General features: G+C 33.8%; 1 protein-coding gene across 1 annotated transcript; it reads left to right on the forward strand.

The window, feature by feature from the left end:
- Window positions 1–16927: 16927 nt before the first annotated feature.
- LOC105337590 (homeobox protein MSX-2) lies at window positions 16928–20722 on the forward strand. Its single transcript, XM_011442382.4, has 2 exons — window positions 16928–17545; window positions 19872–20722. Exons 1-2 carry the CDS (start codon window positions 17053–17055, stop codon window positions 20297–20299), a joined length of 921 nt encoding a protein of 306 aa, XP_011440684.1. The 5' UTR covers window positions 16928–17052; the 3' UTR covers window positions 20300–20722.
- Window positions 20723–25127: the final 4405 nt, after the last annotated feature.

Raw genomic sequence — 25127 nt, forward strand, 5'->3', positions numbered from 1 at the left:
TGTAGCTGTATAATCAGATTAGACTATAATATTTCTCATGGACAGTTCTGATTAAACATAATGTACTGTACACAGTTCTCTGAGCAGAATGTACCAAGAGTCCTGACCTTTAGAGATTATTCACAAATGGCAGTGTTCTGTAAAGAGAAAAAGCATTCTTGACAATGCTAAAGGATGAGAATTTACCAAAGAAAGATCCAGTAAAGCTCAATGAACACGATTATTGGTCATAATATGAATAAGATGCAACAATGAAATTTCTATGAACAGATTCTACAGCGGTAAATGCTCTGTGACTAAGTTGTACCACAGAACATGTTCTAATGACAAGAAATACTATAAAAATGTCCAATGAACAGAATGTACAGAGGCCAATTCTCTGTGCTAAGAATGTACACACACAGAGTTTTGTGAACATGACTGAGCCATATACAATGACTCAAAAATACAATGTACCATTCAACGGTTGAATTGTCTTCACTCTCTTTCTTTTGTAAATTAAAAAAAAATATTTTATGAGTAATGAAATGATCTGTTGCATTCTTTGCGAACAGTTTTAAAAATCCGGAACTTCTGTGACTTATGTTAAGTACATTTTGAATTGCCATTTCTATGCAACATTAATGCATTATGTTATACCTACGATGCAGTGTAGTGTTTTGTGTCATTCCCAGTCAAAACGATCTAGGAATTCTGTAATTTTGTTTTAGACGATACAAAACCGAAGCCCAGCACGTCAGGGACGGCGGTTTGATTTCTTCTGATATTGTGATATTTTGCCAAACAGTGAAGGAAGTGAGGTTGTTGTGGGACGATAAATCACCAACTGATATCTTCATTGAAATTTTGATATGTACATCAATGTAATTGGTTATCACTTAACTATCTGTTGATGAAATTTGTGAATTATATGGCACTTGCTTTATAAAAATACCACTCCAAAGGCCCACTGAAAATATGCCAAAATCTTGTAATTTTTGGTAAATATGATATCATGAGCGAAGCTTCCAATTTATCTTGAAGGGTGACATATTATAAATAGTGGTGCCGAAATGTATTTAAATCACGGGTATGGCAGGCCCACACTGGGCAAAAAGTTTATCAGGGATATCATTTAGTATCTTTAATTGCTGTATCAACGAAAAGTAATTCGTAAGTTTACTTGTCAAAGATTTTGTGAGATATAGGCAATCACGCCGTGCGACTGACAGTTTCCGTACAAGTCAGCTTATTTTTTTTCGGCAATCGGTAGATATTCTGCTTCACTGTGCTGTACAGCCCGAAGGAGACACCACAATCAAACCATTTTTTCAATTCTGAATTTTTCCAATTTGCGGATAATTGCACATGTTAGTGTCAATTTAAAGTTTATCAAGCGCCATTAGGACAACAAATTCAGGAAATCAGGGTGATAGAAATGTTTAAGACTTAGCGATTAGTTCTTATCACTTATTCCGTTAGTGATTAATTTACGACAAAACGGCGCCGTCAAAGAGGCGGCTAGTTTCCATCATCATAGACAAATAAAAAGACGAATCTCTAGGGGAGATTGTTATTTATTCGATCGGATATCATTATATACATTATCTTTAAAAGTCACGCTGAGACATATCGCGCGCTAAATATCGTCATCTCATTTCCCGCCAGAGGCTGACTAGAATACAAAAGAGAAAACGATAAAGATGAATTCCGAAATAAAGTGAATTGTAGCGGACAGTCCTATCAAATCAGTTGGAAAATATTTGCTTATAAAAGTACCGTACGTTTTCCAAAGAATTTATACGCCAAATCTTTAATGCATGGCGATGCAAATTTAAACTGTTTTGTGAATACAATTAGGTACTTCTTTTCTCTCAACGAAATGAAAACACTAAACATGTTTCTTATAAGGAAATAGCGTTGTCATTTCAATAACCTACACATAAAATGAAGATACAATTTTTTCTGAACTGTGTGGTTTTAAAAATCTCAGACCTTAACGACTAAGAAATGTAGACTGAGATGTCAACTACATAGTATAACCCCTCGGTGTTTTCTAGAGTTGCTTGATATTAAGAACTTTTATGAGAAAATGACAATGGAATCAATTACAAAGGTTTATAGAAACTTCATTATTTTTCCTTATTTTATTCCACCAGGGTGGGTGTGTAGGGGGAGAGATTTGTTGCTTTCTTGGCTTATATTCACTATGCCATTGCAAGTTTTCTCTTTGTTTAGCGTCCACCCAAAACTCAAAAACCTATCTTTCTATCAGGAAAAAAACCCACAAACCTAAGAAAAAACACACAAACTTAAAGGTTCAACAAAATAAAATTTATTATATATTTTGAAGTATTTTCTTCATTTTGTAACAAAAATAACAAATAATATAATAAAGAAATCCATATCTTTGGCACAAAACTTCATATAAGAAATAAAAAACAAATAAATTCCCTGCATTATAGTAGAACTGACATTTTGCATTTTGAATGTTGTTTATAAATATTTGATTTCCGATCCCGATTTAAAAATGCAATCCCGAGCCCGATATACAAAAAACGATCGAATTTTATGAACAACCATTGTGGGTTTTTTTTTATTTTTACATCTGAAAACCAATCCGTCCGCGGACGCTAAACATAGAAAAAACTTGGAATGGCCTTACGTTAAAGTGTACATTTTCTGTAGAATTGAAAAATTAATCAAAGTACCAAAGAACTGTATCTTTCAGGTAGTTTCAATTTTCTGAAAACTTTTTCGAAATTGAGCATGAAATTGATTACTTTGTTGTAAGATGATCCAAGGCTTAGCAACTTTATATAGTTTTGTAGTCTGCTTTTCTTTTCTGATCTGGTCTCATATATTCTACTAACAAATTATTTATCTAAATACTTTACTCAATATGTTTTGTAAGTTATATATTCTTTACAAGCTTATCTTTTAAAAAGATTGTTGAGCTAGCGCTGTAGCCATCATAAAACACAGAAGCAGATTTCTAAAACATTGGTTTAAATTTCTGAATCGATTGATTAACAATAGGAAGGCACAGCGGTGTACTGAAATTGTGCTGGAGTGGGGTCTCAATTTAGAATTGTGAGTCTAGAGTGGGCTTCACATCGCCAATTACATAGCTCATTGACTGTGCCTTAATCATTATGTATCTTCTGTAATTTCAATTTCTAGGTGAAAAATTTCAAGAACCATTGATACTGTTTTGTAGCAATCGTATCTTCTCGGGCATTTCCTGTAAGCTCGGAAAACATTATCCGAGGTTGTTTTCCGAGCTTGAAGGAATAAAGCTAGCTATTTATCATAATATTTAAAATAACTTTGCTTTATAAGACCTCAGCTACTGTACTGTTACTTTTTGGCATTTACAATAGAACACAAAACTTCTTGTGAAGATTATAAAACGTAATTCAAATGGAACAGTTTATCTACAGTATAGTACAGTATTCCCAGAATCCCTTACTATGGAGTCGAGCATGCGTATTCCAGTGAAAAGGACTAACGTAGCTGCTAGCGCTCGAGAGCGCTAGCAATGAGTCTAACCAATTGCTTAATACTCCCATCTACATTGTTCCTCGGTCTTTCCTGGTTGTTTTGGCAATAACGAGTGGCATAGTCTTGTGTTTTGAATAACTTCCGGTTATAATAGACTGGTCTCCAATCTATTGATCATAAGTGTCGTTTAAAACGGATTTTGCTGTTAGTGAATGAACATATAAAGGTCTAAGCAGCCAAGGTGTTGTCCGAAGGGTTTGTAAAGTTGATATCTTTAAAATTCTTTTAAGACACAGATAAATTTCAAAGGAGAAATTTTGGACATCTCCTCTAAATCAAGTCTAGTTTGAATCTCATAGATGGTCCAGAACATGGCTGAAGAACACGTACAGTTCTAAAAAAAGGACGGTATTTTATGTTCATGAGCTTATATAGAGTTACAAGCATAATTAAGGTTTTGTTATATGAGGTCATATCAAAAGAACATAAAGAATGTTGGTATTAAGGTAACATCTTAATTGAAATCAAACAATTTCAACAATGACAGATCTTAAATTATTTTGTTGTTGTTTAATTATCATCATGCCACTTAGTCACTGCACCCCCACAAGAATGACCGAGCATACCTATGTCGTAATGTGAAGTATATAATTATGCAATCTAAATTTCCTCTCCGAATCTGTCATGACAGAAAACGTGCGAAATACCATCCTTAAAAATATCTCCTCTGCCTTGTAGACCACTTCAGCTTTAATTGCTATTTAAAGTGAAACAAATGGAGGGATATTTTTTCCTAGAATTCTTGAAAATATCATTAAGTTTAATTTGTTTTTAAAAGGTTGCAAACAGTCTTGAGTTACAAACAACAGAAGACCACTTACAGAATCACAGACCTTGGAGCCAAGCCAACAATGGAACAAATTTCATCTTCTGATCTTAGAATTTGACTTTTCAAATCCAATTGCACGTAATGTACATAACAAAAGCAAAGATGCTGATATTGTGTAAACTATAAACCGTAACCCTAACCCTGCGTCCATGGACACCAATATTACTGGAATAAAACGTTTTAGAGACGAGTCCAAAACTATCTTACTCTTGGCCCCTAGGACCAACTCTGTGAGTGACTCGATGGTAAAAATAACCTTAATTAAGGCCACCATCGTGTTTGTTTGTTGTTGTTTCCATCAGGTACCGCTAAATCTCGCGAGATCAGTCAGCCCCTGTTGGTAACACGTTCAAACGGCCTCTCATTCTGCTGCTAATTGTTCTGTTTTTTCTTCCTATTACTCAGTGATTGCCGACAGTGAGTTTATTTTCTAAAAACTACTTATCGTGCAGTGTTTTTTGTTGGCCCATTAATGTGGTAGTGGTAATTGCCGTCTGCTCTGAGATTCCGCAGTCAGCACAGATGGCGGGAAAGCGCGCGTGTGTGGTGAGAGAATACGACTAATAACGCACTTTATTTATTTTCTTCTGAAAATCAAAACGTCAACGTTTTAAGTATAGTTTTGCTACGTGAATTTTATTGCTCCTTAAAACCGAGTAGTTTTATGAACTCCTGTCCTTCAGTATGGCGGATGGCATGTTTACTATAGACAAAACGAACATTCCAAACTGCGCTCTTTATTTCAATTCTTGATAAACGGAGTAAAAACCACACAGGTTTAAACGTCTTCATTAGAAAAAAAGTTTTGTTTGCAACCGTTCAATAAACTTCCAACTGATCAAAAACATAGCATTCCTTCAGGCATCGGGGTCCTTGGACGGAAACTCTAAAGAATTGTTTACCGGGAATCTCAGTTAAAGAATGGCGAAAAATACTTCAATTTATGGAAGATATTCAACAGGAGAAAAAAAAGATAGTTGTTTTCCAGCGTCTTCCTTAATAAAAAATATTCCAAGACGTTTAAAAACACTTTTTTTTCAAATTTACTTAGTGCATACACAGGAATACTAACACTAATTTGTGTTTCATGATATTTCAAATACGGCTTATCGAACGCGTCTAGAAAAAGTTTTCACTTTTCATGAGACTTCACATTCGTAGAAGAAAGGGGCAGTCAACAAAGCCTGTCCTATATATAAGCAGGTCAGGGTATCGCTCCCCGCGAGCTGACATTAAATGCACCAAGTACCACTCTTTTACTGAGTTGACAAAACTAACACCGACAATACAGGCTTTTGGCTTGATTTCGGAATGCATGATATGGCAAGTTAGCGATATAGCTCTTGACGACCATTGCCACATAATAATTAGATGCTTGTACGGTTTCTAATTGTTCAGAAAACATCATCATCTGAAAGTGACTGATTCGTACAGTTAGTACCAGTTGAGGTGATAGCATCATTTGTGCAGTATTGGAACAATGTGTGAGAGGGGAAGGAAACTCGTCCGCAGGGGTCGTGTGTAGTTTACCAGACCCTATAACTGCTCTCTCCATTTACTGAATGAGTTGAGGCTCTTGTTTACTAGTTGTTGTGTCTTAATAAATTCCAGCTCAGTAGCAGAGGTTGGCTATATCCATCATGTGGAGGTAGGGGATTGACTGCTTATTACTGGTCGATTAGTCATACAATTAGAGCTTCATTTGTTCAGCGGCAGCGTACTAATATGACATAATGTTACAAAAACTCGTATACTGACTGTCAGTTGGGGATAGAAAGGAAAACCCGTGACAAAGTGGCAAAGTACATCTCAAACAAAACACTGGCATGCAGCGCAGATTTTTGTTTTTGGTTATAATTGCCTAGTTTTAAGTACATGCCACGGTTTTAATTTGTTTTATACTGTTTCATTACTAACAAACATGTTCACAAATATTGTTTATTTTGGTTACAAATTATTTTTTCAATAACTACATATAGTCTATTTTCTGAAGTTTTTCATAGGTTCCATTGCAGTTTAATTAATGGATAGTCAAGGTATGGTTTACAATTTAATCTCTTAAAATAAGATTTGCTGTAGAAGATAATTTCCTTTAAGAGATTAGTGTAACAAAGTGAACACAATACAATAACGTGTTCAAATCCAGACATCCCATTATCAAAAGAAATTTTGTTCTATCAGACCATCGTTTAAGAGTTACGGTTTCTCCATTAGTCTATTCCATGAAGGCTTGGTTTACATATGAAACATGATCATTTTAGTTAATTGCGATTCTAGTATTTGATTTTATGGACACTGTTGTATATATACATATGTATGTACCATTAAACGCGACTTTAAGACAGACACACATGCGATGAGGATTTTACTCTCAGACATTACGTGCACAAAATTTCATGTTTATGTGGACACGAAATGGCCATGCGGTTTTATATCATACAGAGTAAAACATAAAAAATAATGCATACTAACTTCTCCAGGGCTGTATTGAGCTGGTCACTTTTTGATACATGTAGGACCCTCAATAAGTGAATGTTGTAGATGAATTTCAAAACAAGAAAAGCATAAAGCATTATGAACCATTCTTTGTTAGTTTTATCCAAACAACAAAATGTTTTCATCTGGTTCTGAAGGTTTCTGAATAATACAGAACTCGTGTCAGGACAATTGGATGGAGGAAATAAAGCCGCTAATACTTTTGTAGGTTTTTGTTCACTTCAAAATTTATGAATATAATTGCGTTTCGAAATTTGTCAAATTTTAAGACTACAAATTCTTATTTATTAAATTTGTAATCATCCATAGAAACTTAGACATGTGTACATGTATCAAATCGTCTTTCTCTTTGCAGAATGTTTATTTTATGATTTGATTTCTCTTCATTTTTCTTGATAAATAATGAAAAAATTTGAAAAAAGTATGCTATATTTTTAAAATAAATGATAAATAAATTCTATGATCTTAAAGAGGAATATACATGTAAAGCATAACAAAATAGATTCATTTTTGCAATTCTATCAAGAAAAATAGAAAATAAATTATCGGAAGTCTCTATCGGTGAAAACTTCCTTTACATAAATCGTTTCTTTTGGTTTCATTTTTTTTAAACTCAAGAAATGAAAGCATCGTTTATTTTTCAGAGAGGAATTTAAGAAATTTTACTTCAATGTACTCGTTGCGTTCAGTGTGCATTCCTTGTATGTAAATGAATGCAAGCTGAGATTAAAACTGGAGAGACCATTCTTCCATTGTCAGGGGGCCTCCTACATTGATCACGTTGACGGGTGCTGGAGTATACGTCACGATTGATACACAAATTATCAAATTTATCAGGCGAACAAAACCATGTTTCACACGTTTAACTCAAACTAATAAAACTCTACGAACAAGTTCAGGTTGTAAGTTGTCAGCGGAGAACGCTGCACAGCGCCGCTCTGTCCGAGGGGGCGGGGCTTCCGCGCCTTTAAGACGTCACATGATATCCCTCCGCGCCTTTGAACATCCACTAATAACCCAGTCCCATTAATTGGGGTTCTTCATTGTCAAATTAGTCCCCTTTATTTGATGACATTTTATGTACCTTTTTATTAGCGGTAGAGTCTTGGATGTTGGTTTTACAAACATGTGTTGTCACTTTATGTGTGTGAATTATGTTATTTTTGCAGTCAAGGCGATGGAGGAAATTGAAACAACATTTATACTTTATGCTAGTCTTGCACCGAACAATAATTCTGGCATTAAATCTGCATTCTGAAAGATAATGACTAACACACTGGCTTTACTACCACAACCCCTTCCCAACCCGAAATTGGTGATTATTAAGAAAAGCACAAAGTTTGTGCGTTAAATTCTACTTTTAATATTTTATTTAAAGTTTGAGAAAAAATATGAGAAATTGTTTACTCTATCTAAAAAAATATATTAAAGACCGTTCAGAAAATCCCATTGCATCAACGATTAAATATCGCAGTGAGCTTATTTCATTTTAAACATTTATGCTAATACCCTACATATATTGTATCTGAATGAAGATAATCGGCGTAAAAAAGATCTTTCTGACTTCATTATAATAATAATTGCATATTTAGCTAATTAAGCGGTTCTTTGTGAAAAAAATCTATTTCAAGAACAATTTTTACTTTGAGTGTAGGCAACTTGTAGGCGGATTTTTTAAAAAATTTACCGAGGAACTCTGTGCAGAATCGAAAAATTTACCGACTGTAAAGTTATCAATCGCACGGGTAATTATCATCAGGTACTGCAGTTGATAAACGTCTTTAGAAGCCCAGATCATTTTTAAAACAGAAATGCTTTTTTATCTTTGGGATAAAGCTTTCATCTTGTTATTTAATCTTTAATTTTAATTGAAATGTATATATTTTTAATAACGGTTTAATCTACTAATTACAGATGAGATCGGATTAAACATGCTAAAGTCAGTTGTAATGATTGGGGATCCACTAATGATTGGTGAACTCTAGATCTCCAATAGACAACGAGAGTTTTTCAACATCACAAGAGCTTATGTTTTTATAACCATACATAACCAAAAGTGCATGAAACTATTATCCAATTTTTCTTATTGAAATGTTTTCAGAATCAAGAACCTTGACTATCGTAGAAGGAACTAAATTTTCTATGTCAAACGGTGTGAATGGCCGGAAGTCCTCATGTCGTCTGCAGAATATGCGGTAGTCGCCATTAATCACCGTAGGGTTTTCTCTGCAACCTACACTTCAGCCGCGATAAATTACAGGATGATGGAATCAAATATTTTATTCTTCGTCATAAGTTTGATTGGTAATCGTTCCATGTTACAAGGCTAAAGGTCTAGATAAATAGTCGAGGTGTTCCGAACAACTATCTTGAGGCCTACAAAATGTAGCCTTTTAAACAGATAGGGATAATCACCACAAATAGCCTAATGCTATAATGTCGCAAAAATCAAATGCTAAACCAATAACAGTGAGCTTGGGTCATTTAAAAATCGTTATACTATAAAATTATAAAACGGATCATATATCAAAAATGAAGGGATGTTGCACACAACTGCTGTCTGAAGTTTCAAGGAAACAGAATTAAAAAGTGATGACATGTAACAACTTTATCATCGTTCACCCTTAAATTTAAAGAAAGAAGCTGTCGAGGTGCATCAAAATCTCGCTGTTTGTAATTTTCTTAAACCTAAATATATACATGTAATATTATAATTACCTAGAGTAAAAAAAAGGGAAAAAAATATAAACTGTTTAAATTTTTCTTTCATTGAAGATCAGTGACATATTTTTTGGTTCTGTTTATATGTCTGTCCGTCTGTCTGTCTGTCTTGTCTTCTAGTACAGGATCAGTTTGTCCGCCAAAACAAATGAATTTTACTGTTAATAGAACTAAAGCGGGAAAGTTTTGAGCATACATGTATATTGATTTACGTTCGTCTGTTTTTCGTTGGCGTGTATATATATAATATCTAGTTTAGACTATCAATATATGTTTGATTCAGAAACTCCCTCTTTGAGGAGTGATCTAAACCGGAGATGCATGTAGGTTTTTCCAAAGATAAAATCCTAATTTGTTAATCGTTCAGCACTACCTCTGCGGCATTGTGGACACCCCAATCCTTCCTTCAGATGGCACGCGAATCTGCAAGGGGTTATTTGTGAGTACTGAACCAGAAAATAAACACTGATTTTACATTATAAAAAGCATTGTTCTTCACAGCCCAGAGAGTTTAGGGGGAGGCGCTTCAGTGCACGCTCAGTCACCCGTGTCGACTTGTTTAATTTCCAGACCCCAAGACGGAAGACGAGTAAGCTGCTAGGACTTGTTGAACTCTTCAGTTCCGGTTCCGCAAGGAGGTGGAAATGACAACGCGTGCTATAAACTGCGCAACAGATGAGCAGTAAGAAATATTCTGATTACACGGTTAATTAAGAAAATTGACATCTGGTACCGGCGCCGTAACCTATCCGAGATAAGCTCACTCCGGTGTAAGAACGGAGATAGGCGTCAACAGAGCCCGTAGTAAGCGTGCATTTGTGATGTTTCAACCATTGTCTACTCAAAACGCCAGAACGTTTCTTGTGTAATAACAAAATGCACTTAATATACTTTATTGTCTCTTCCCCATTACCCATGCAATTGGTGATAGGAATGACACTGAAACTGTTTATAGACGAAAATGTACTCTACTGTACAGCTTTTGGGGGATGCTGATCTTTGACATTTGTTAATAGCTTGCTTATAGAATAAATATATGGTGGCCTTGACAAGATCAAATACATCCCCAAAGAAATTTATAGCATTTAAATTTAAGATTGATAGATACTACTGGCTACTGCTATCAATTAAAGCTAAGTCCAATGAAAATATAACCATTTACCTTGCATTAGCATTTAAAAACTTTAAATAACCGTTTGAAAAAAATAAATATTATGTTATCGTATCCAGAGGTTATAAGACGTTTTGAGTACATAACTTTGTACTTAAATTCACCCGCTTTGTTTCAAATCGCCATTACTCAAAAGTTTATGCAATAGATATTTCATAGATGTTTAGAATATGGTTAGAGACAAAACTTAGTACGACTGGAACCTATAAAGACAAAAACTGCCAAGATCTTGTACACCAAAGATGATCAGAACCATAGTACGTGTTTTATTGATGGCAGGGCCATTTTGTCTTAAAAAGTCCAGATATTCCCTTCAAAACTTGCTTATAAAAATTAAAAAAGAAAAAGAAATGAATGTGAAGTTTAAGCTAATGTGAGTTGCAATTTCAAGTCGAAAAATTCATTTTAAAATAAACTTTCATTGTCTAATAAACTTTTATTTTTATGATTAAAAAATTTAGTTTAAGAACTGGTGTTGGGAAATGTTTTGTGAAATATGCTATTTTAAGAATGTGGTTGAAGCAAAATTACACGATCAATATTTCTTACCTTACAAAATTTTAATAATTTTATTTTACAAAATACAGAGATCTTTATTCTGATATTATTTAGACACATTTCATAAAAGTTTCAGTTACGTGCAGAATTTTAAAAAAGCACATTTATAAAGCAAAATAAAAGTTTGAACATTACTACTCATATATTACTTGTACAATATAAATTCACATAACTTTGACTTCTTTCAGAATTAGTTACAGGATATACTTATTTTCTTCAGACCAAAGATGAAGGTTGCCTCCATATTGCAGAAAAAACAAGCATCCTCGAAACCATTTTCAAATGCATCAAGTAAGACAATCCTTTTCCACTGAAAATAGCAATATAAGACCTTAATTATGCTAAAGGTTCAAAGATATGTGTCAATATGGCATGAGATGTTTTGGAAACAAATTATAATGGTTGCACATGCTTATTTCTTGTCCTATTCAGCAAGGTTTCTGGTATAATTAAATACTATATATCATATTGTTATAATTAACTAAATAAAAGCCTGTGTTATGAATATAGAATTTTATAAACTCAATGACATATCCGAAAGTTATATCAATAAGATATGTACGACAAATATACAATGAAGATATAATTTGTATTTTGATGTTTTTTGTCACTTAAATGTTGAAGACGTGGGCGATTTTGAAGTGTACTATTCATTATAGATACAAGGAATTATATATTAAAAAGTATTATCGGTATAGACCTGGTATAGATCATGCATGCATAAACTGTTACAACTATATACGAGGGTCAATCAAAAAATACGAAGACTTTTGCCATAGCTATAAGTTATTTATCGTCATATCATTAGTACATTTAGTAGACATAATTTAGCAATTGTTTCAAAAAATTTAAAATTTAAAAAGATCATACATTCCTTTATTTCTAAGAATTATTTAGAATTTAATCCTACAAAAATAAGGTCACGGCACACGGTCAAACTTTGTGTTCAGTCAACAATAAACCATATTATGTTGGAAGTAATATCTCCATAGATTGGGTTTAAAACCAAGTAATATTGAAACCTAAAATTCAAAATTGTCCTAATAGTCTATGTACCAAATAATGACGGGATATATAGATTTGTTGAACAGATATCAGTTACTAAAGACATATAGTCCTTTTTAAAATTAACTAAAAACATTGACGTCGGCGGACGTCACGGCGCAATGAAAAGTATAAATAGTATGGATCTAACTAGGGAAAAAAACCCCGATAAGAACTGTGAAAATGCTCAATGGTGGGAAAAATAAGTCAAAAAATATTTGCGTATTTGTGTTTAACTCTAACACATTTTGTGGGGGTTGTGGTAAATGTATTTTGATCATCAAACAGAACGAAAGAGAGTTGAATATCTGTAAATATTTAATCAAAAAATAAACACCGTCATTTGACATTCAGGTATTTTCTTAATGTAAATGCGGTGAAAATTAAGAAAACTTTGAGGAACTAACATATGATTTTTGAACAAATGTGAACAAATAAGATGTGAAATGATATATTGCCGATTTAAATCGTATGGTGAAAAGCACAAAAAACTCAGGGTGATATAAAGATTTGATATTTCTATTAACTGTGCGTGCGTCATCTTGACGTCATGTTTTCAACGTTAACGTGCGCCGTGGTGACAAAACATGTTGATTTTAAAATCGGTTAACAAAAATACCTTTTCATCAAATGTAATGAAACTTTGTATATCAATAAAATAAGTATTGTTGCATAAATTAATCTGTTAGTTATGACTTTAATGAAAAATATATAATAGACACCCACATTGGCTTCGTATTTTTTGATTGACCCTCGTATTTTCAACTAAAAGTGTAAATAAATAAGTTATTCAAAGAAATTTATAGATGGCAGAAACATACAGAAATTTACTTGTTGATGCTTAAGAAAGAGTTTTTGGATTAAAAGTGTATTGTAAGATAATAGAGATACATGTACGTTCTGATTCACTACTGTTAATATACTGTCTGTATTTCAAATTCTTTATTTCGGTTGGTCGTTTAATTGTTTGTGACTTATTTAAAGAACACACTAATAGTTATAATACAAAATTAGGATTATGAAATAGTATATAACAACGGATTATGCAATGTATTATTACTAATATTACTCTCATTATGTTCTGTGATCTGATAAGCCATTTGACTTGGAAGTATAAACAAATCAAATCAAAAGAAAGCGATATCCGCACACATGGTTCAATTTTGATATGTTCCGTCCGCTTAATTTCTTGACCAACAATTCCAAGACATCTAATCGCATCTAACACGTAAAAATTTGGCAAATACTGAGTAATTGGAAGGTCTGAAACATTGCATCACCATTTGTATTACTTTACCACTTAAGTAAAAAGGATAGGTGATGAAAATAATCGTGATAATACGAGTCTGACATCATTAATCCGGTTCTAAAACATTTCTTTTCGTCTGTTAAATGTTATAATACATGTACTTTAATGTCCCTTAATTCGCCATTGAGATGACAATGAAATCCAAAACCCGCTGCATAACTCCTGATCAAAATTTGGAGTCCACTTGACATTAAGATACATTTTACTAAAAAGCTACGGTACTGAAGAAGGACTGACCAAAACAACTATGTGTTATATATATATATATATATATATATATATATATATATATATATATATATATATATATATATATATATATATATATATATATATATATATATATATATATATATATATATATATATATATATATATATATATATATATATATATAGATATCCCACCTTTCTTCATAAATTACAGGTGTTATTTAAGTTTATTTTATTAAATCATCAAATTAATGTGTGTTTATTAATTTCATTGAAATATGATATAATTTTTTGTGTTTCTTCTTAACTATTATGCGGTAAGGCAGTTAGATCATTGGTTTCTTTTTTAAAAAAATAATAAAGAAACAATACCCGTTTCCCAAATTCTAAATTGCACACGATTTGTTTTTAAAATCTGTTTTCTTAATTGAATTAGCAAAATAAAAAAGTAAAAAAGAGATGAATATTTATTTATAGTGAATTTATTTACTTATCTCAAACTTATCATTAAGACAGTTTTCATTTAAATATAAATCTGAGCAGAGTCTGAAAAACCTAAATAGCGGGACAAAGGTCAAATGTATAAAAGTTGAATTATATTATAAAATACAAATTATTTTCAGTGATAAAAAGAATTGAAAAGCTGGTGTGATGATAATGTACTATTTGAATTGCAATTCAGAATGAAAAATCATCGCTTGAAAATTAGAGTTCATTATTATCACTCCAATTCTACTGAAAATACACTTTAATCATATGAATTCCATTTTCCCCCTTGTTGATATAATAAATATATGAACAGCATCGGTGATTAATTCTTTGGTTAAATTGGTCATCTAATGTTTATTGGTATATAAATTGTATATTTGTTAACCACAACAAATATGTTGTTTTGTTTGAACCCCCACTGTTCACAGCTATAAACAGGCAACACGTGGCCCCTGACCAATGATAACGGCCGATTGTGTGCGCTGTTGACCACCTTAATCTCATGCAGTATGTATGTGGATACTGACGGTAACAAAATCATTAATGCTTGTTATTCCGCCATCTTCCTCTAACTTTTTTTTCTGATATGCGACACACGTTTAGAAGGATGTTAGCGTAATTAGACTTGTAAAACTGGAAATAAACGATGAATAATTAAATTACGCTAAACGTTTAATTTCTAAATAATTGCATTTATCAAATCAAAATTATTCTACCCAATTTCCGCATTAATTATCGTGCAATAAGCAACATTAATGCGCAATTAACTTTCCTGTGAAAAAAAGGACACGACATTGTGAAAAGATTGAATTAAGGTTCGATGATAGCCAAGGTACAGTCTATAAAATCTCAATGATTGCCGACAATTACAGCAAATACAGATCCGCTTTATGATCCCGCCATTCTGGCTTTACGGTGCCAGCGTTTGAACTCGATATTCGCTGCAAATGCCACAATTACCGAGTCCAGGATACAATGTGTCGCTTTCCGACTGATGCGACATCTACCGGACATCGGTGTCGGGTGTTTTCTCGTTTTTCGGAGCGTAGGGTTACAGCATTATGGCGGTCATTTGATTCTGTTTTGGCGGTAATATATCGTTGTTAATTGCTCTTCTATTGGAAATTGTCCCAATAACAATGTTTATTGAATCAATTTTTGATTAAAGCCGTTAAATTGAATAAAACTGCGCCAGTCACATCCAGAATTAATTCCTTCCGACGTGTGATGGTTACCCGGATGTTAGCTATCACAGTCCGTGGTTTATGCTGATTTAATTGTAATGATATTTAATAATCTCTATTATTTTCATCAGTCGCGTTACGTGTGTATCCAGTCGTTGCTAAAGACTCATAAAAATCGAAGCAATAATTATGCAAATCGCGATTAATGGAGGCTTTACATCTGGGAAGAAAGTTCGATCATTGCTTAAGGAATTCTAGATAACATCACACTAAATGTCTATTTGCATAAACGAATATAATTTATTCTGAGCCTGTATTTCTATTTTCCGAAATTAATTTGGTTTTAGTAGTTTCTGTCTCAAACTTATTTTACAGTCATTCTTTCATTAAATAAAAGAAAAATTCCACCTATGTATTAACGAAAATATATACTGATCTACGATAAATAAATAAATAAATAAATAAATAATACATTAATAAAATCATGTGAAATAATTTAATTTCTTCCTGAAGGGTCCTATGTTTTTACTATTAAAGAAACCCAGCCGCGATGCATTCGTAAAAAATTGAAGCAGCAGTTGCTTCATACACGCAGTAAAATTTAACCTCTTAAAACTCAAGATAAATAATCGGACAAAGAAATTAATCGGAAAATTCGTTACTTTAGCTGGTGTCATTTTAATCTGATATCTCCGACCAATTTCTTATCTAGACACTAAATACAATTAATTGAGAAAGTAAACTTATTTACTTTTTCTCAAATTCGCGTCAAACCAAACAAACTCGCACACAAAATCCGCGAGAGGCGCGCCGTGTCCTCAGCCTTCTGGAGCCAGTGGTGATGTTTGGGTGGCCCCGCCCACCGATGGACATCGGCGCCTTTTGCTCCTGGGTCCGGCCTCATCATTATGTGTCCTGACAGTGGTGATATACGGGTCTATCACCCATTACAGATACTTTATACCGGGGTCAGGTAATTGATCATCCTTAATAGGGACCCGACACATTCAAAGTCACTTAACATCGCACGAATTAATCAAGTTTTAAATAAACAGAATTTGTATTTACAGATAACCCGACACCCCTTCCTCATAACCCCGGGTCCCGCTCGGACTTCCATTGTGGCGATGCTGTCAGCTTGTTTTTGATGTGCTTTCAGAGGTTCACGTCTAGTGGAGTGTTTCAAATTAGCCCTGTGTTTGCCAACACGCAGCGCCTGTGATACACTCGGATGACTTTTAACTATTTGCATTGTACGATGGTAATTTATACCCCATTACACATCAATTTGTATATTCACCAATGATGCCTGCCTGTTGGTGTGACGTCACTTCCGAGGGGAAGAAAGTTAACACCCCTTGCTCTAAATTGTATCAAGTTAGTTGATAACGTGAATTATTATTGTAAATATCGCAAAAGATAGTTTACTATCAATGGGAACCTCCTAAGTAGCGAAAGCTGTTACTGGTACTGTAAAACAGATTTCGCCAGCCAAAATGCATCCCGTTGCACTGTCAGCCAGCTCTAATTCGGCTTTTAGCAAACTAAGTCCGACAAATTCGGAGACGAATTCGGACTCTCATACAGAAAAAGCACCACAGAATATGTCATCGTCACAGCCATCGCCAAAATCATCGACTGTCACATCATCATCGTCATCACCCCCGGCTCAGAAACATGTGCTCAAATTCAGCGTGGACTCTATGCTCTCAGAAAAGTGTCCCCCCTCTCGGGAGGAAAGTAGGGAGAGGTCTCGCTCTCCTGACTCTGTGACGTCCGAGGACGAGAGTCCCCGGGAATCCTCTCCAAAAATTAACTCTTCTATGACTCCTTTCTCCATGGACGGAATACTCAACAAACAGCATTCGATGCTCCGATCGGACGCGGTCCCTTCTGCCATCATGTCACACGTGGCCTCGGAACGTTGGAACGGTTTCTATGGAAATACCACATTTCCCTGGCTTCCTGGTTCCATATCCCCGCCAAAAGGTAGTCTCCCAAATTTTGTTTTCATTTCTGCTTGCTTAATTTGGAGCGAACCGTAGAATTAGTATATCAAATTTTTTTGTTTATTATATTTTTTAACAGAATCACTGAATGAAATAAACGCTAGTCTTATCAAACGATAAACAAAGTTATATTTACCAAGAAAAAGATAATTTTAAAAAGAATACAAACAAATAATTAGAACTAGAAAAGAAAAAAACCCAGAAATTGATAAGAAAATTGCATATAATTTTGTTAACATGCTTTTATATTAGATCCAGTAATATTTATTTTTTCGGAAATAAAGAAATATGTATTTTTTGTTATTATCCATGCTTCCAAAAATATAAAAAAAATCCTTTATAAAAATCTAAGTATTTTATTTTGTGGTTTTATGATTTTAAAAGAAATTACAAAACAAAAATTGATAAAAAAATGCAGACTATAAACTGTAAAATTGCACCAATATCTTATAAACATTTTATAAGTAAAAAGACGGATAAATCAAAAGGTTAAAGTTTTCAAACATGTATTTATATTTATTTAAAAAAAATCACAATTAAGTAAAAAAAAACTCTATTATTTTTATTTTTGAAAAGAAATATACAATAAGTTTTAAAAGTTCTTTAGCATATAGATGGGTTTAATACTTCTAGTAGTGTTATTAATATCAATATATTTATATATTATAATAACTCGTTTTATTTCATTTGTTAAATTTTCCGTACTTAAAATAAAGAAATAATATTCCAAACAAAAAATTAAAAAATTGCAAAGGAGAAAATAAAACTACTATAAAATGGCATAAATAGTTAATGTGCAATTTTTTTTAAAAATTGTGAATTAATAAGAATTCATGAGGAGCGCTGTTAAATCTCAATTACATTGGTCTGGCCGCGGGTCCTGTTGAGTCTATCTAAGGGACACCGGTAAATTTCAGATCGTATCTCGGACCCAGGGGCAGGTCCTTAGCTGGGTTTTCTCTTTACTTCGCACTAAAAGTGTTTACATAAATAAAGGCCTATTATGCATATCTCGAAATGAGTCAATGGAAGTTGAAATGAATCATTTCTTTTTTTTTGAAAGAAATATTTTCTTGAGCTTGAAAAGGTGTTAAAAGTCATACTGTGCACTGTCTAATATATCTCCCTCTCTCTTATATTGGTTTTCAATTGACGAGAAAGTGAATAATTAGGACCCATGCCGTTAACTTTTCTACTCATTATTGCCCAAACTTCTTGATTCTATCAACTATGATAAACCTATTGTATTAAATTGATACTTGATTCTCGTCAAAATGTTAATGATTAAAAATAATAAATAAATGAATCGATCTAATCTTGACAAATATCGGAAATTAAGCGCGTAAATCAGTTAAGAATAAAGTGTCAACAATCACGAGGAATCAATGAACAGCTATCAATGTAAGGAACGGCAGGAGACCGCTATCGAGAACTCTTTTGTGCACACTTGAAACTGAAGAAACGAAATAATGAAAAGTGCAACCGGGGTTAATTTGGCATAACTAGAGATAACTCGGGAGACGTTCGAACCTCGTCAAGTATCGCAAACCAGCGTTCGACACCCCAGATAAACGGTCGCCGATTAGACTTCAGCTGGAGAAAATGTGATTGTTGAAGCGCCTTTCTTGGGACGGTAGCCGGTTCTGTAGAACCGTCAGTAAGGCACCGTTCTTCGGGGTTCAGCAGCGCGAAGCAACCTAATGAACGCTTATCGTTGACGCCTTTCAACTAGGATTCCTAATTAAGTGTTTGGGTAATTAATTTCAATAAAATCATTGAAACTCTTTGACTAAGTAGAGCGATATGGTCAGTCTAATAAGCGGTTGTTAGTGTCAGCAGCTTGCGGGGAAGATTTGGTATCCCCCGGCCATGGTTATGCTGTCCAGATGACCATGAGATGAGAGAGGGGAGAGATAAGGCCCTGTCGATGTGTACAACACCCGATATCTCCACAGATAACCCCTGATTAGATTTAATTGTCTGGTCCTGACCACTGATCATAGTGCGCGCCATCAACTTCTGAGCTGTATCGCATTGCGCCTCTTTGTCTCTCAATAAAACGTCAATGATCATTAAACTTATCACTCTTTTATTAACAGCATAAAAAGTATTAATTGATTTCTTTGTAGGGACCTTTAGGAACCAAAAATAAAACATATGGTCGCAAATCAAATCGCAAAACTGAATTTTTCAATCTAACATTCAGAAAAAAGAAACAAGTGTATAAAATGACATGCCACCTTATATTAACCATATGAACAATGGCAATATAGACATGTTCACTAAATGTTGATATTTATTTTCAGTCCCTCCTAGTCCCCCCAGAATCAACCCCCAGAAATGCACACTACGGAAGCACAAGACCAACCGGAAGCCACGGACACCCTTTACCACGTCCCAGCTCCTGGCCCTGGAACGGAAGTTCCGCCAAAAACAGTACCTGTCCATAGCGGAGAGAGCGGAATTCTCGGCTTCACTCAACCTCACCGAGACCCAAGTCAAAATCTGGTTCCAAAACAGGAGGGCCAAAGCCAAGCGTCTCCACGAGGCAGAGCTAGAGAAACTGAAAATGGCGAGCAAACCCATGCTTCCGCCCGCCATTGGAGTGACTTTTCCCGCCGCAGCAGCGTTGTATGGACAATATGCTCGACCCCAAGGCTTCCCTCATTCATTCCTTACCCCATTTAGCTACGCATTAACCCCAAGTAATATGGGGATGTCATTTCCTCATTGACAGTTTTTACCTCAGAGTAAAAAAAGGACCATTTTGAGTGTGTGGTCATTGTGACTGGACTAGGGTCACGTGATTTGAGCGACCGTACTGTCTCCCTCAGTGACAAATCAGGAGGTGTGTGCCAAAGATGGATAGATCCGTCACCCAGACAGGGCATTGTGGATGTAGTGCTACCCGACTCTTGTAGTGGCGCTGAGTGCCAGCGCTGTGCCGTAGGGTACCTGTTCTATGGTAACTGTTCTATCAGAAGCTGTTCCCGGTCCCTGCGGGATTAGGACGTATTCAGAACTTTCAATGGGATCTTTCTTCCCGTTTTGTAAGACATGATGTAAGTTCTAGCGATGGGTGTTCTGTGAAAAGAACATGTTAATTTTTTTTATCAAATAGAATTTCAAATTAAAAGCCAAATTGAATTTATTAAAACCGCTGTCATTATGTTTTATTCAAAATTCTGCAGTGTATATTTTTCACTCGGAAGATAAAAAGCTGATAAGTCGACAGAGGGTAGTCGATTTAACATTGTGTCATTCTTATGGTAAACGGCGGCCTTGTAAAAAAGGCCCAAAACAGGAGAAGAATTAGCACTTTTATCCGTCAATGTACATGTGAATTTCACGCCGCTATAAAATGCTCCACTGCCCACACAAATGTTTCTATAGGCCTTAACTTTACTTCTGACCCGCAATCAAAATCAAATTATAAATGCGCCTTGAGTAAGATAGTGATAAAACTATTTGCATAGCATTTGATACCTCAAACTGACTCTCAATTAATAATCACAGCGCCCGAGATCCGAATAATGTAAAAACCAGCCAGAAATTATTCATATTTGATCTGACTGGGTCTTTCTTTTGTCCGAAGGTCGAGTTCTAAATTATTAAAGATTATATTTTCTTTTGAAAGGCGAGAAGTGGTTGGAAAATAGACTAGAATATTCATGTCATTAGAGATGTTTATCAGTTTTGTCACCGGTGTCTGTATAGCGATATAAAGCATCATTCCCGGCCTCAATGAGGAAATTGATTTCAATAAGGAAACCTTTTTCTTCCAACGTTTAGTATGATATATACTTGAATTCAGAAGCTCATGAAAGACCCGTATTTCCCCATTATCAATAGCATTCCGACACAAGACACATTTATCTTAATAATAATAAATATTAAGGCAAGATTAATAGGAAACTAATGGCTAAATCGAGAACATGATAAGCAGGGAAATTTTATTAATTTATATTTCTGCCTTTGCGATGAATATCTGTCTGTCGGATAGGTACGTAACTTGATAAATCCGTTTCTTTTTCTGCTGCAAACTGAATTAACCTTGGAACACTCATAAACAGAACCCATATTTACATAAATGTTCATTTAATGTCAAATTGCGAAATTAAATTCTCATAAAATTTTACTACAGGAAAAAGATACTTCAAATTTTTCATTTTTCTTATCTATATAAGAGAAGATGCTTCAATGAATATATTTTTGTAGTGACAAATGAGAACTCTTGTTCTCCTTATTTTATTTCAACCAAGATCTTGGATTGAATTTCATATTTAATTATATTGAATGATGTTGAATTTTTATCTTATATATAATTAATCCAAAATATAACTTGGAACCAAGAATTTTATCATAGAATTGACAGAAGGCTGAAAAATGTAGACCATTCACAGTTTAAAAAATAATAAACCAGCTATGCTTTTAATAAATTAGCGAATCAACTAAAATCACGTGAAACCATATGGAAATTTGAAAACAATATAGTTAAAAATCTAAAAGCAAAACCTCCCCACAAAATAAAGTAAAATAGAAATAGTTGACACGCTAAATTCTGCAATAATTCCCCAAAATTCGTAAAATCACGTTCGAGGTTTAAAATTAACCAAAGTATATTCAAATGAATTATGAATAATATTTTCATTAAACTGAGTAAGGTCGGTTTAGGCCATATTAACAATATGTAATGACTGTTGCTTTCAAAGAAAGCAGATCATTTTAAAATGCAAAACTGTTGGTGATAATTTTACAATAAGTAAATATGAATTTAAGAATGGAGAAATATCATTGATATAAACTCAAATAATACACATTTTGCCAAAAATTTGTGTGATAAAATAAGAAACAACCACCCAGAAATATAAATAGAAAATGGATACTATCTGAAAGGAAGAGAGGAATTTTTTTTTCGAATAAAATAATTGAATAACTCAAAGTTAATAATGTACATAATATGATAAATCCTTTGCATAGTATTAGTAAAGTACACAGATAAAAACTGATCGAGTGTTTTAATGACGATTTGTTTCCCTGCTGTGGAGTAATGTTAAAGTAAATGAAAACACAAGATAACCGTCATCTCCTCTCACAGCCAGACCTACCGCGAGTAAGGCAGCCCCCAGTTCCTGCAGCCATTATCAACACTTCTTAGAGGCCAAACAACCAAACTTATCCTACAATTAGATTTATAAATTTTTTCAAATTTATTTTTACACGTATCAAAAATAATATGGTTAATTTTGAGCTCAAGGAATTGTGGTTTGAATTTAGAAAAAAAACAACAAACAATTCGTGTAGATTTAGGTGAAGATTGGAAGCCTTATGATCAAAAACGAAATACATAATGAAGAATACAAAAATCCAATTTTGATAGACCATCGCAATAAAAATACACAGATTTTTATGGCAGACATTTTAACATAAAGGGCTGTAAAATAAACTAGGCACATAATATTACGGAAAGATGAACATCAAACGCACCTTTCTATGAGAGAGGGTGCGTTCGATATAACAAATATCAATTTCAGTCCATTCATGTTAAACGTAGGGGAAAATATGTAACTTTTTCAATAAAGATCAAATTATCATAAATTCACTTAATACGCACTAAGTGTGTGATGATCGCTAGCTAATTTCCCCTTTCAACAGCAAATGGTGTAATTTATGAACGAGAGGTGTCGTTTTTCTTTTTAAGAGATAACATCATTCAATAATGCCATCCAATATTTCCCCATACCCAGGGCATGTACTATTGAATTTTCTCTGATGAAAAATCTACTTGCTGAGTTAATCAAGTTGTATACATCGAATTCGCAATTTTATAAAAGAATAAATATTTCCGTTCCTGTCCAGGACTTTTCTATTTGGTTTGCAGCTTGTCGGGAAAAAGAACATATTTGATAATGATTTGCCGCCATAAATCAGTGTTAGTTCCGGTTATTCTAATTACCGCAAAAAGCTTTGAATGGAAGGCATTGAATATCCGTCATCAAAGTCTCGGGTTCAGGCCGACAACAGCAAAATGACACATAAACGACAATTAATTGGCTGATTGTTGATATCGCTTTTTAATTAATTTCGTGCACATTCAGTGGCATGGATTTAATGAGATGTCAGGCTAAGAGGAGAGCGCCGCCGATAGGGGGAGCTGTTATTGGTTTATCGGATTTAATTTTTAATGGAACATATTCTTTCGACCTAAATCAGATTATCCACACGTTTCTATACATTGTTGACAGATCAAACAATGAGATGTTTCTTACCTAAATTTTTTTTTTTTTTAAATATTATAAATATCCAATTTGGAAAACCTCTGTTGATGCATTATTATTAGTGAAATATTCTGGAAGGAATTTTAAACAATCAAGATATCAAAATATTTTGACAATAGCAGTAAAAGAATGTAAAATGCCCAAACAATGTTTGATAGTTTGAATTTAAAAACAACTGAATTGTACTAAATTTTTTATATACCGCCCCTTAGATTACAAAGGGCATTCTTACAAATCAAGCGGTAAATTATTCGAGGGTTTCTAGTGGTTTCGCCCCCGGCCACTTGAGACCTCCGTCCAATAAACATCTAGATAACATTAAAAATTCTCACTCATAAATTGATTTGAAACCTTTCCTGGATTAATTCTATGACATTTATTTTCCTTTGAAGTGAAATATTCGCTGTATTGTCGACACCTACTCCACTAATGGATCACAGTTCAAATCTACCTTCACAATACTTCTCTCCATTATATGATAAAATATCGTTTAAAGGTGTTGTGCCTTTCAGGGCCTGTTGAAACTTTTACGACTCCAAATTTGAAGCGACGGGTCGACTGAAAAAGGTTTTAATTTATTGTGAATTTATGTTGAGGACAGTGATGATTAAACCTGGAGTTTATTAAAGACAGACCTGAGGGAAAGTCTGTCATTTCGTCGTAAAAATTTAACGTTTTATTTTGTGATTTAATTATGCGTGGTTTTGTTATTTGAAACTCGAATGTTATGTTTTATCGACGGATAATAGCTCACAGTGAAATCGACCCCCTCCAATTGAAAGCAAATGAGTCCATAAACATGTAGTTCTGACTTTTTAAATTCGGTAGCTAGAGCTTTAACTGTTTACTATCAAAGTGTGATGTAAAATCTCCTTGTGAATTGTTGGACTCATTCTTAACACGTCTGTTTAAATACATAATAACTCGCAGTTATATTTATCTAAAGTGTAAAATCGTAATTTTACACATATATATAATAAATATGTTCTTGGAAATGATACAGTATCTCAATTTTCCCCGAAATAATGACATGAGAAAGTGATGAAAATGAAAACTTTTAACTCATTGTTGCAGTAAGACTTTAAAAAAAGATTAAGCCGAGACGTTTCTTAGTAGTAAGTGTTGATGTCTGTGTTGAATAGGTCTCCCCTATACGCCATGCTGCTAAATATTAGAATATCGCCCGTTATGTTTTACTAATGCCAATGTAGAGACAGCTCAACTAAGTTCAGAAGCTGTTCTTTATGAAGTTAAAAACTCATTATCAACATTAAAGTTAATATA

The sequence above is a fragment of the Magallana gigas genome, chromosome 8 (assembly GCF_963853765.1).
Source record: "Magallana gigas chromosome 8, xbMagGiga1.1, whole genome shotgun sequence".
Lineage (NCBI taxonomy): Eukaryota > Metazoa > Mollusca > Bivalvia > Ostreida > Ostreidae > Magallana > Magallana gigas.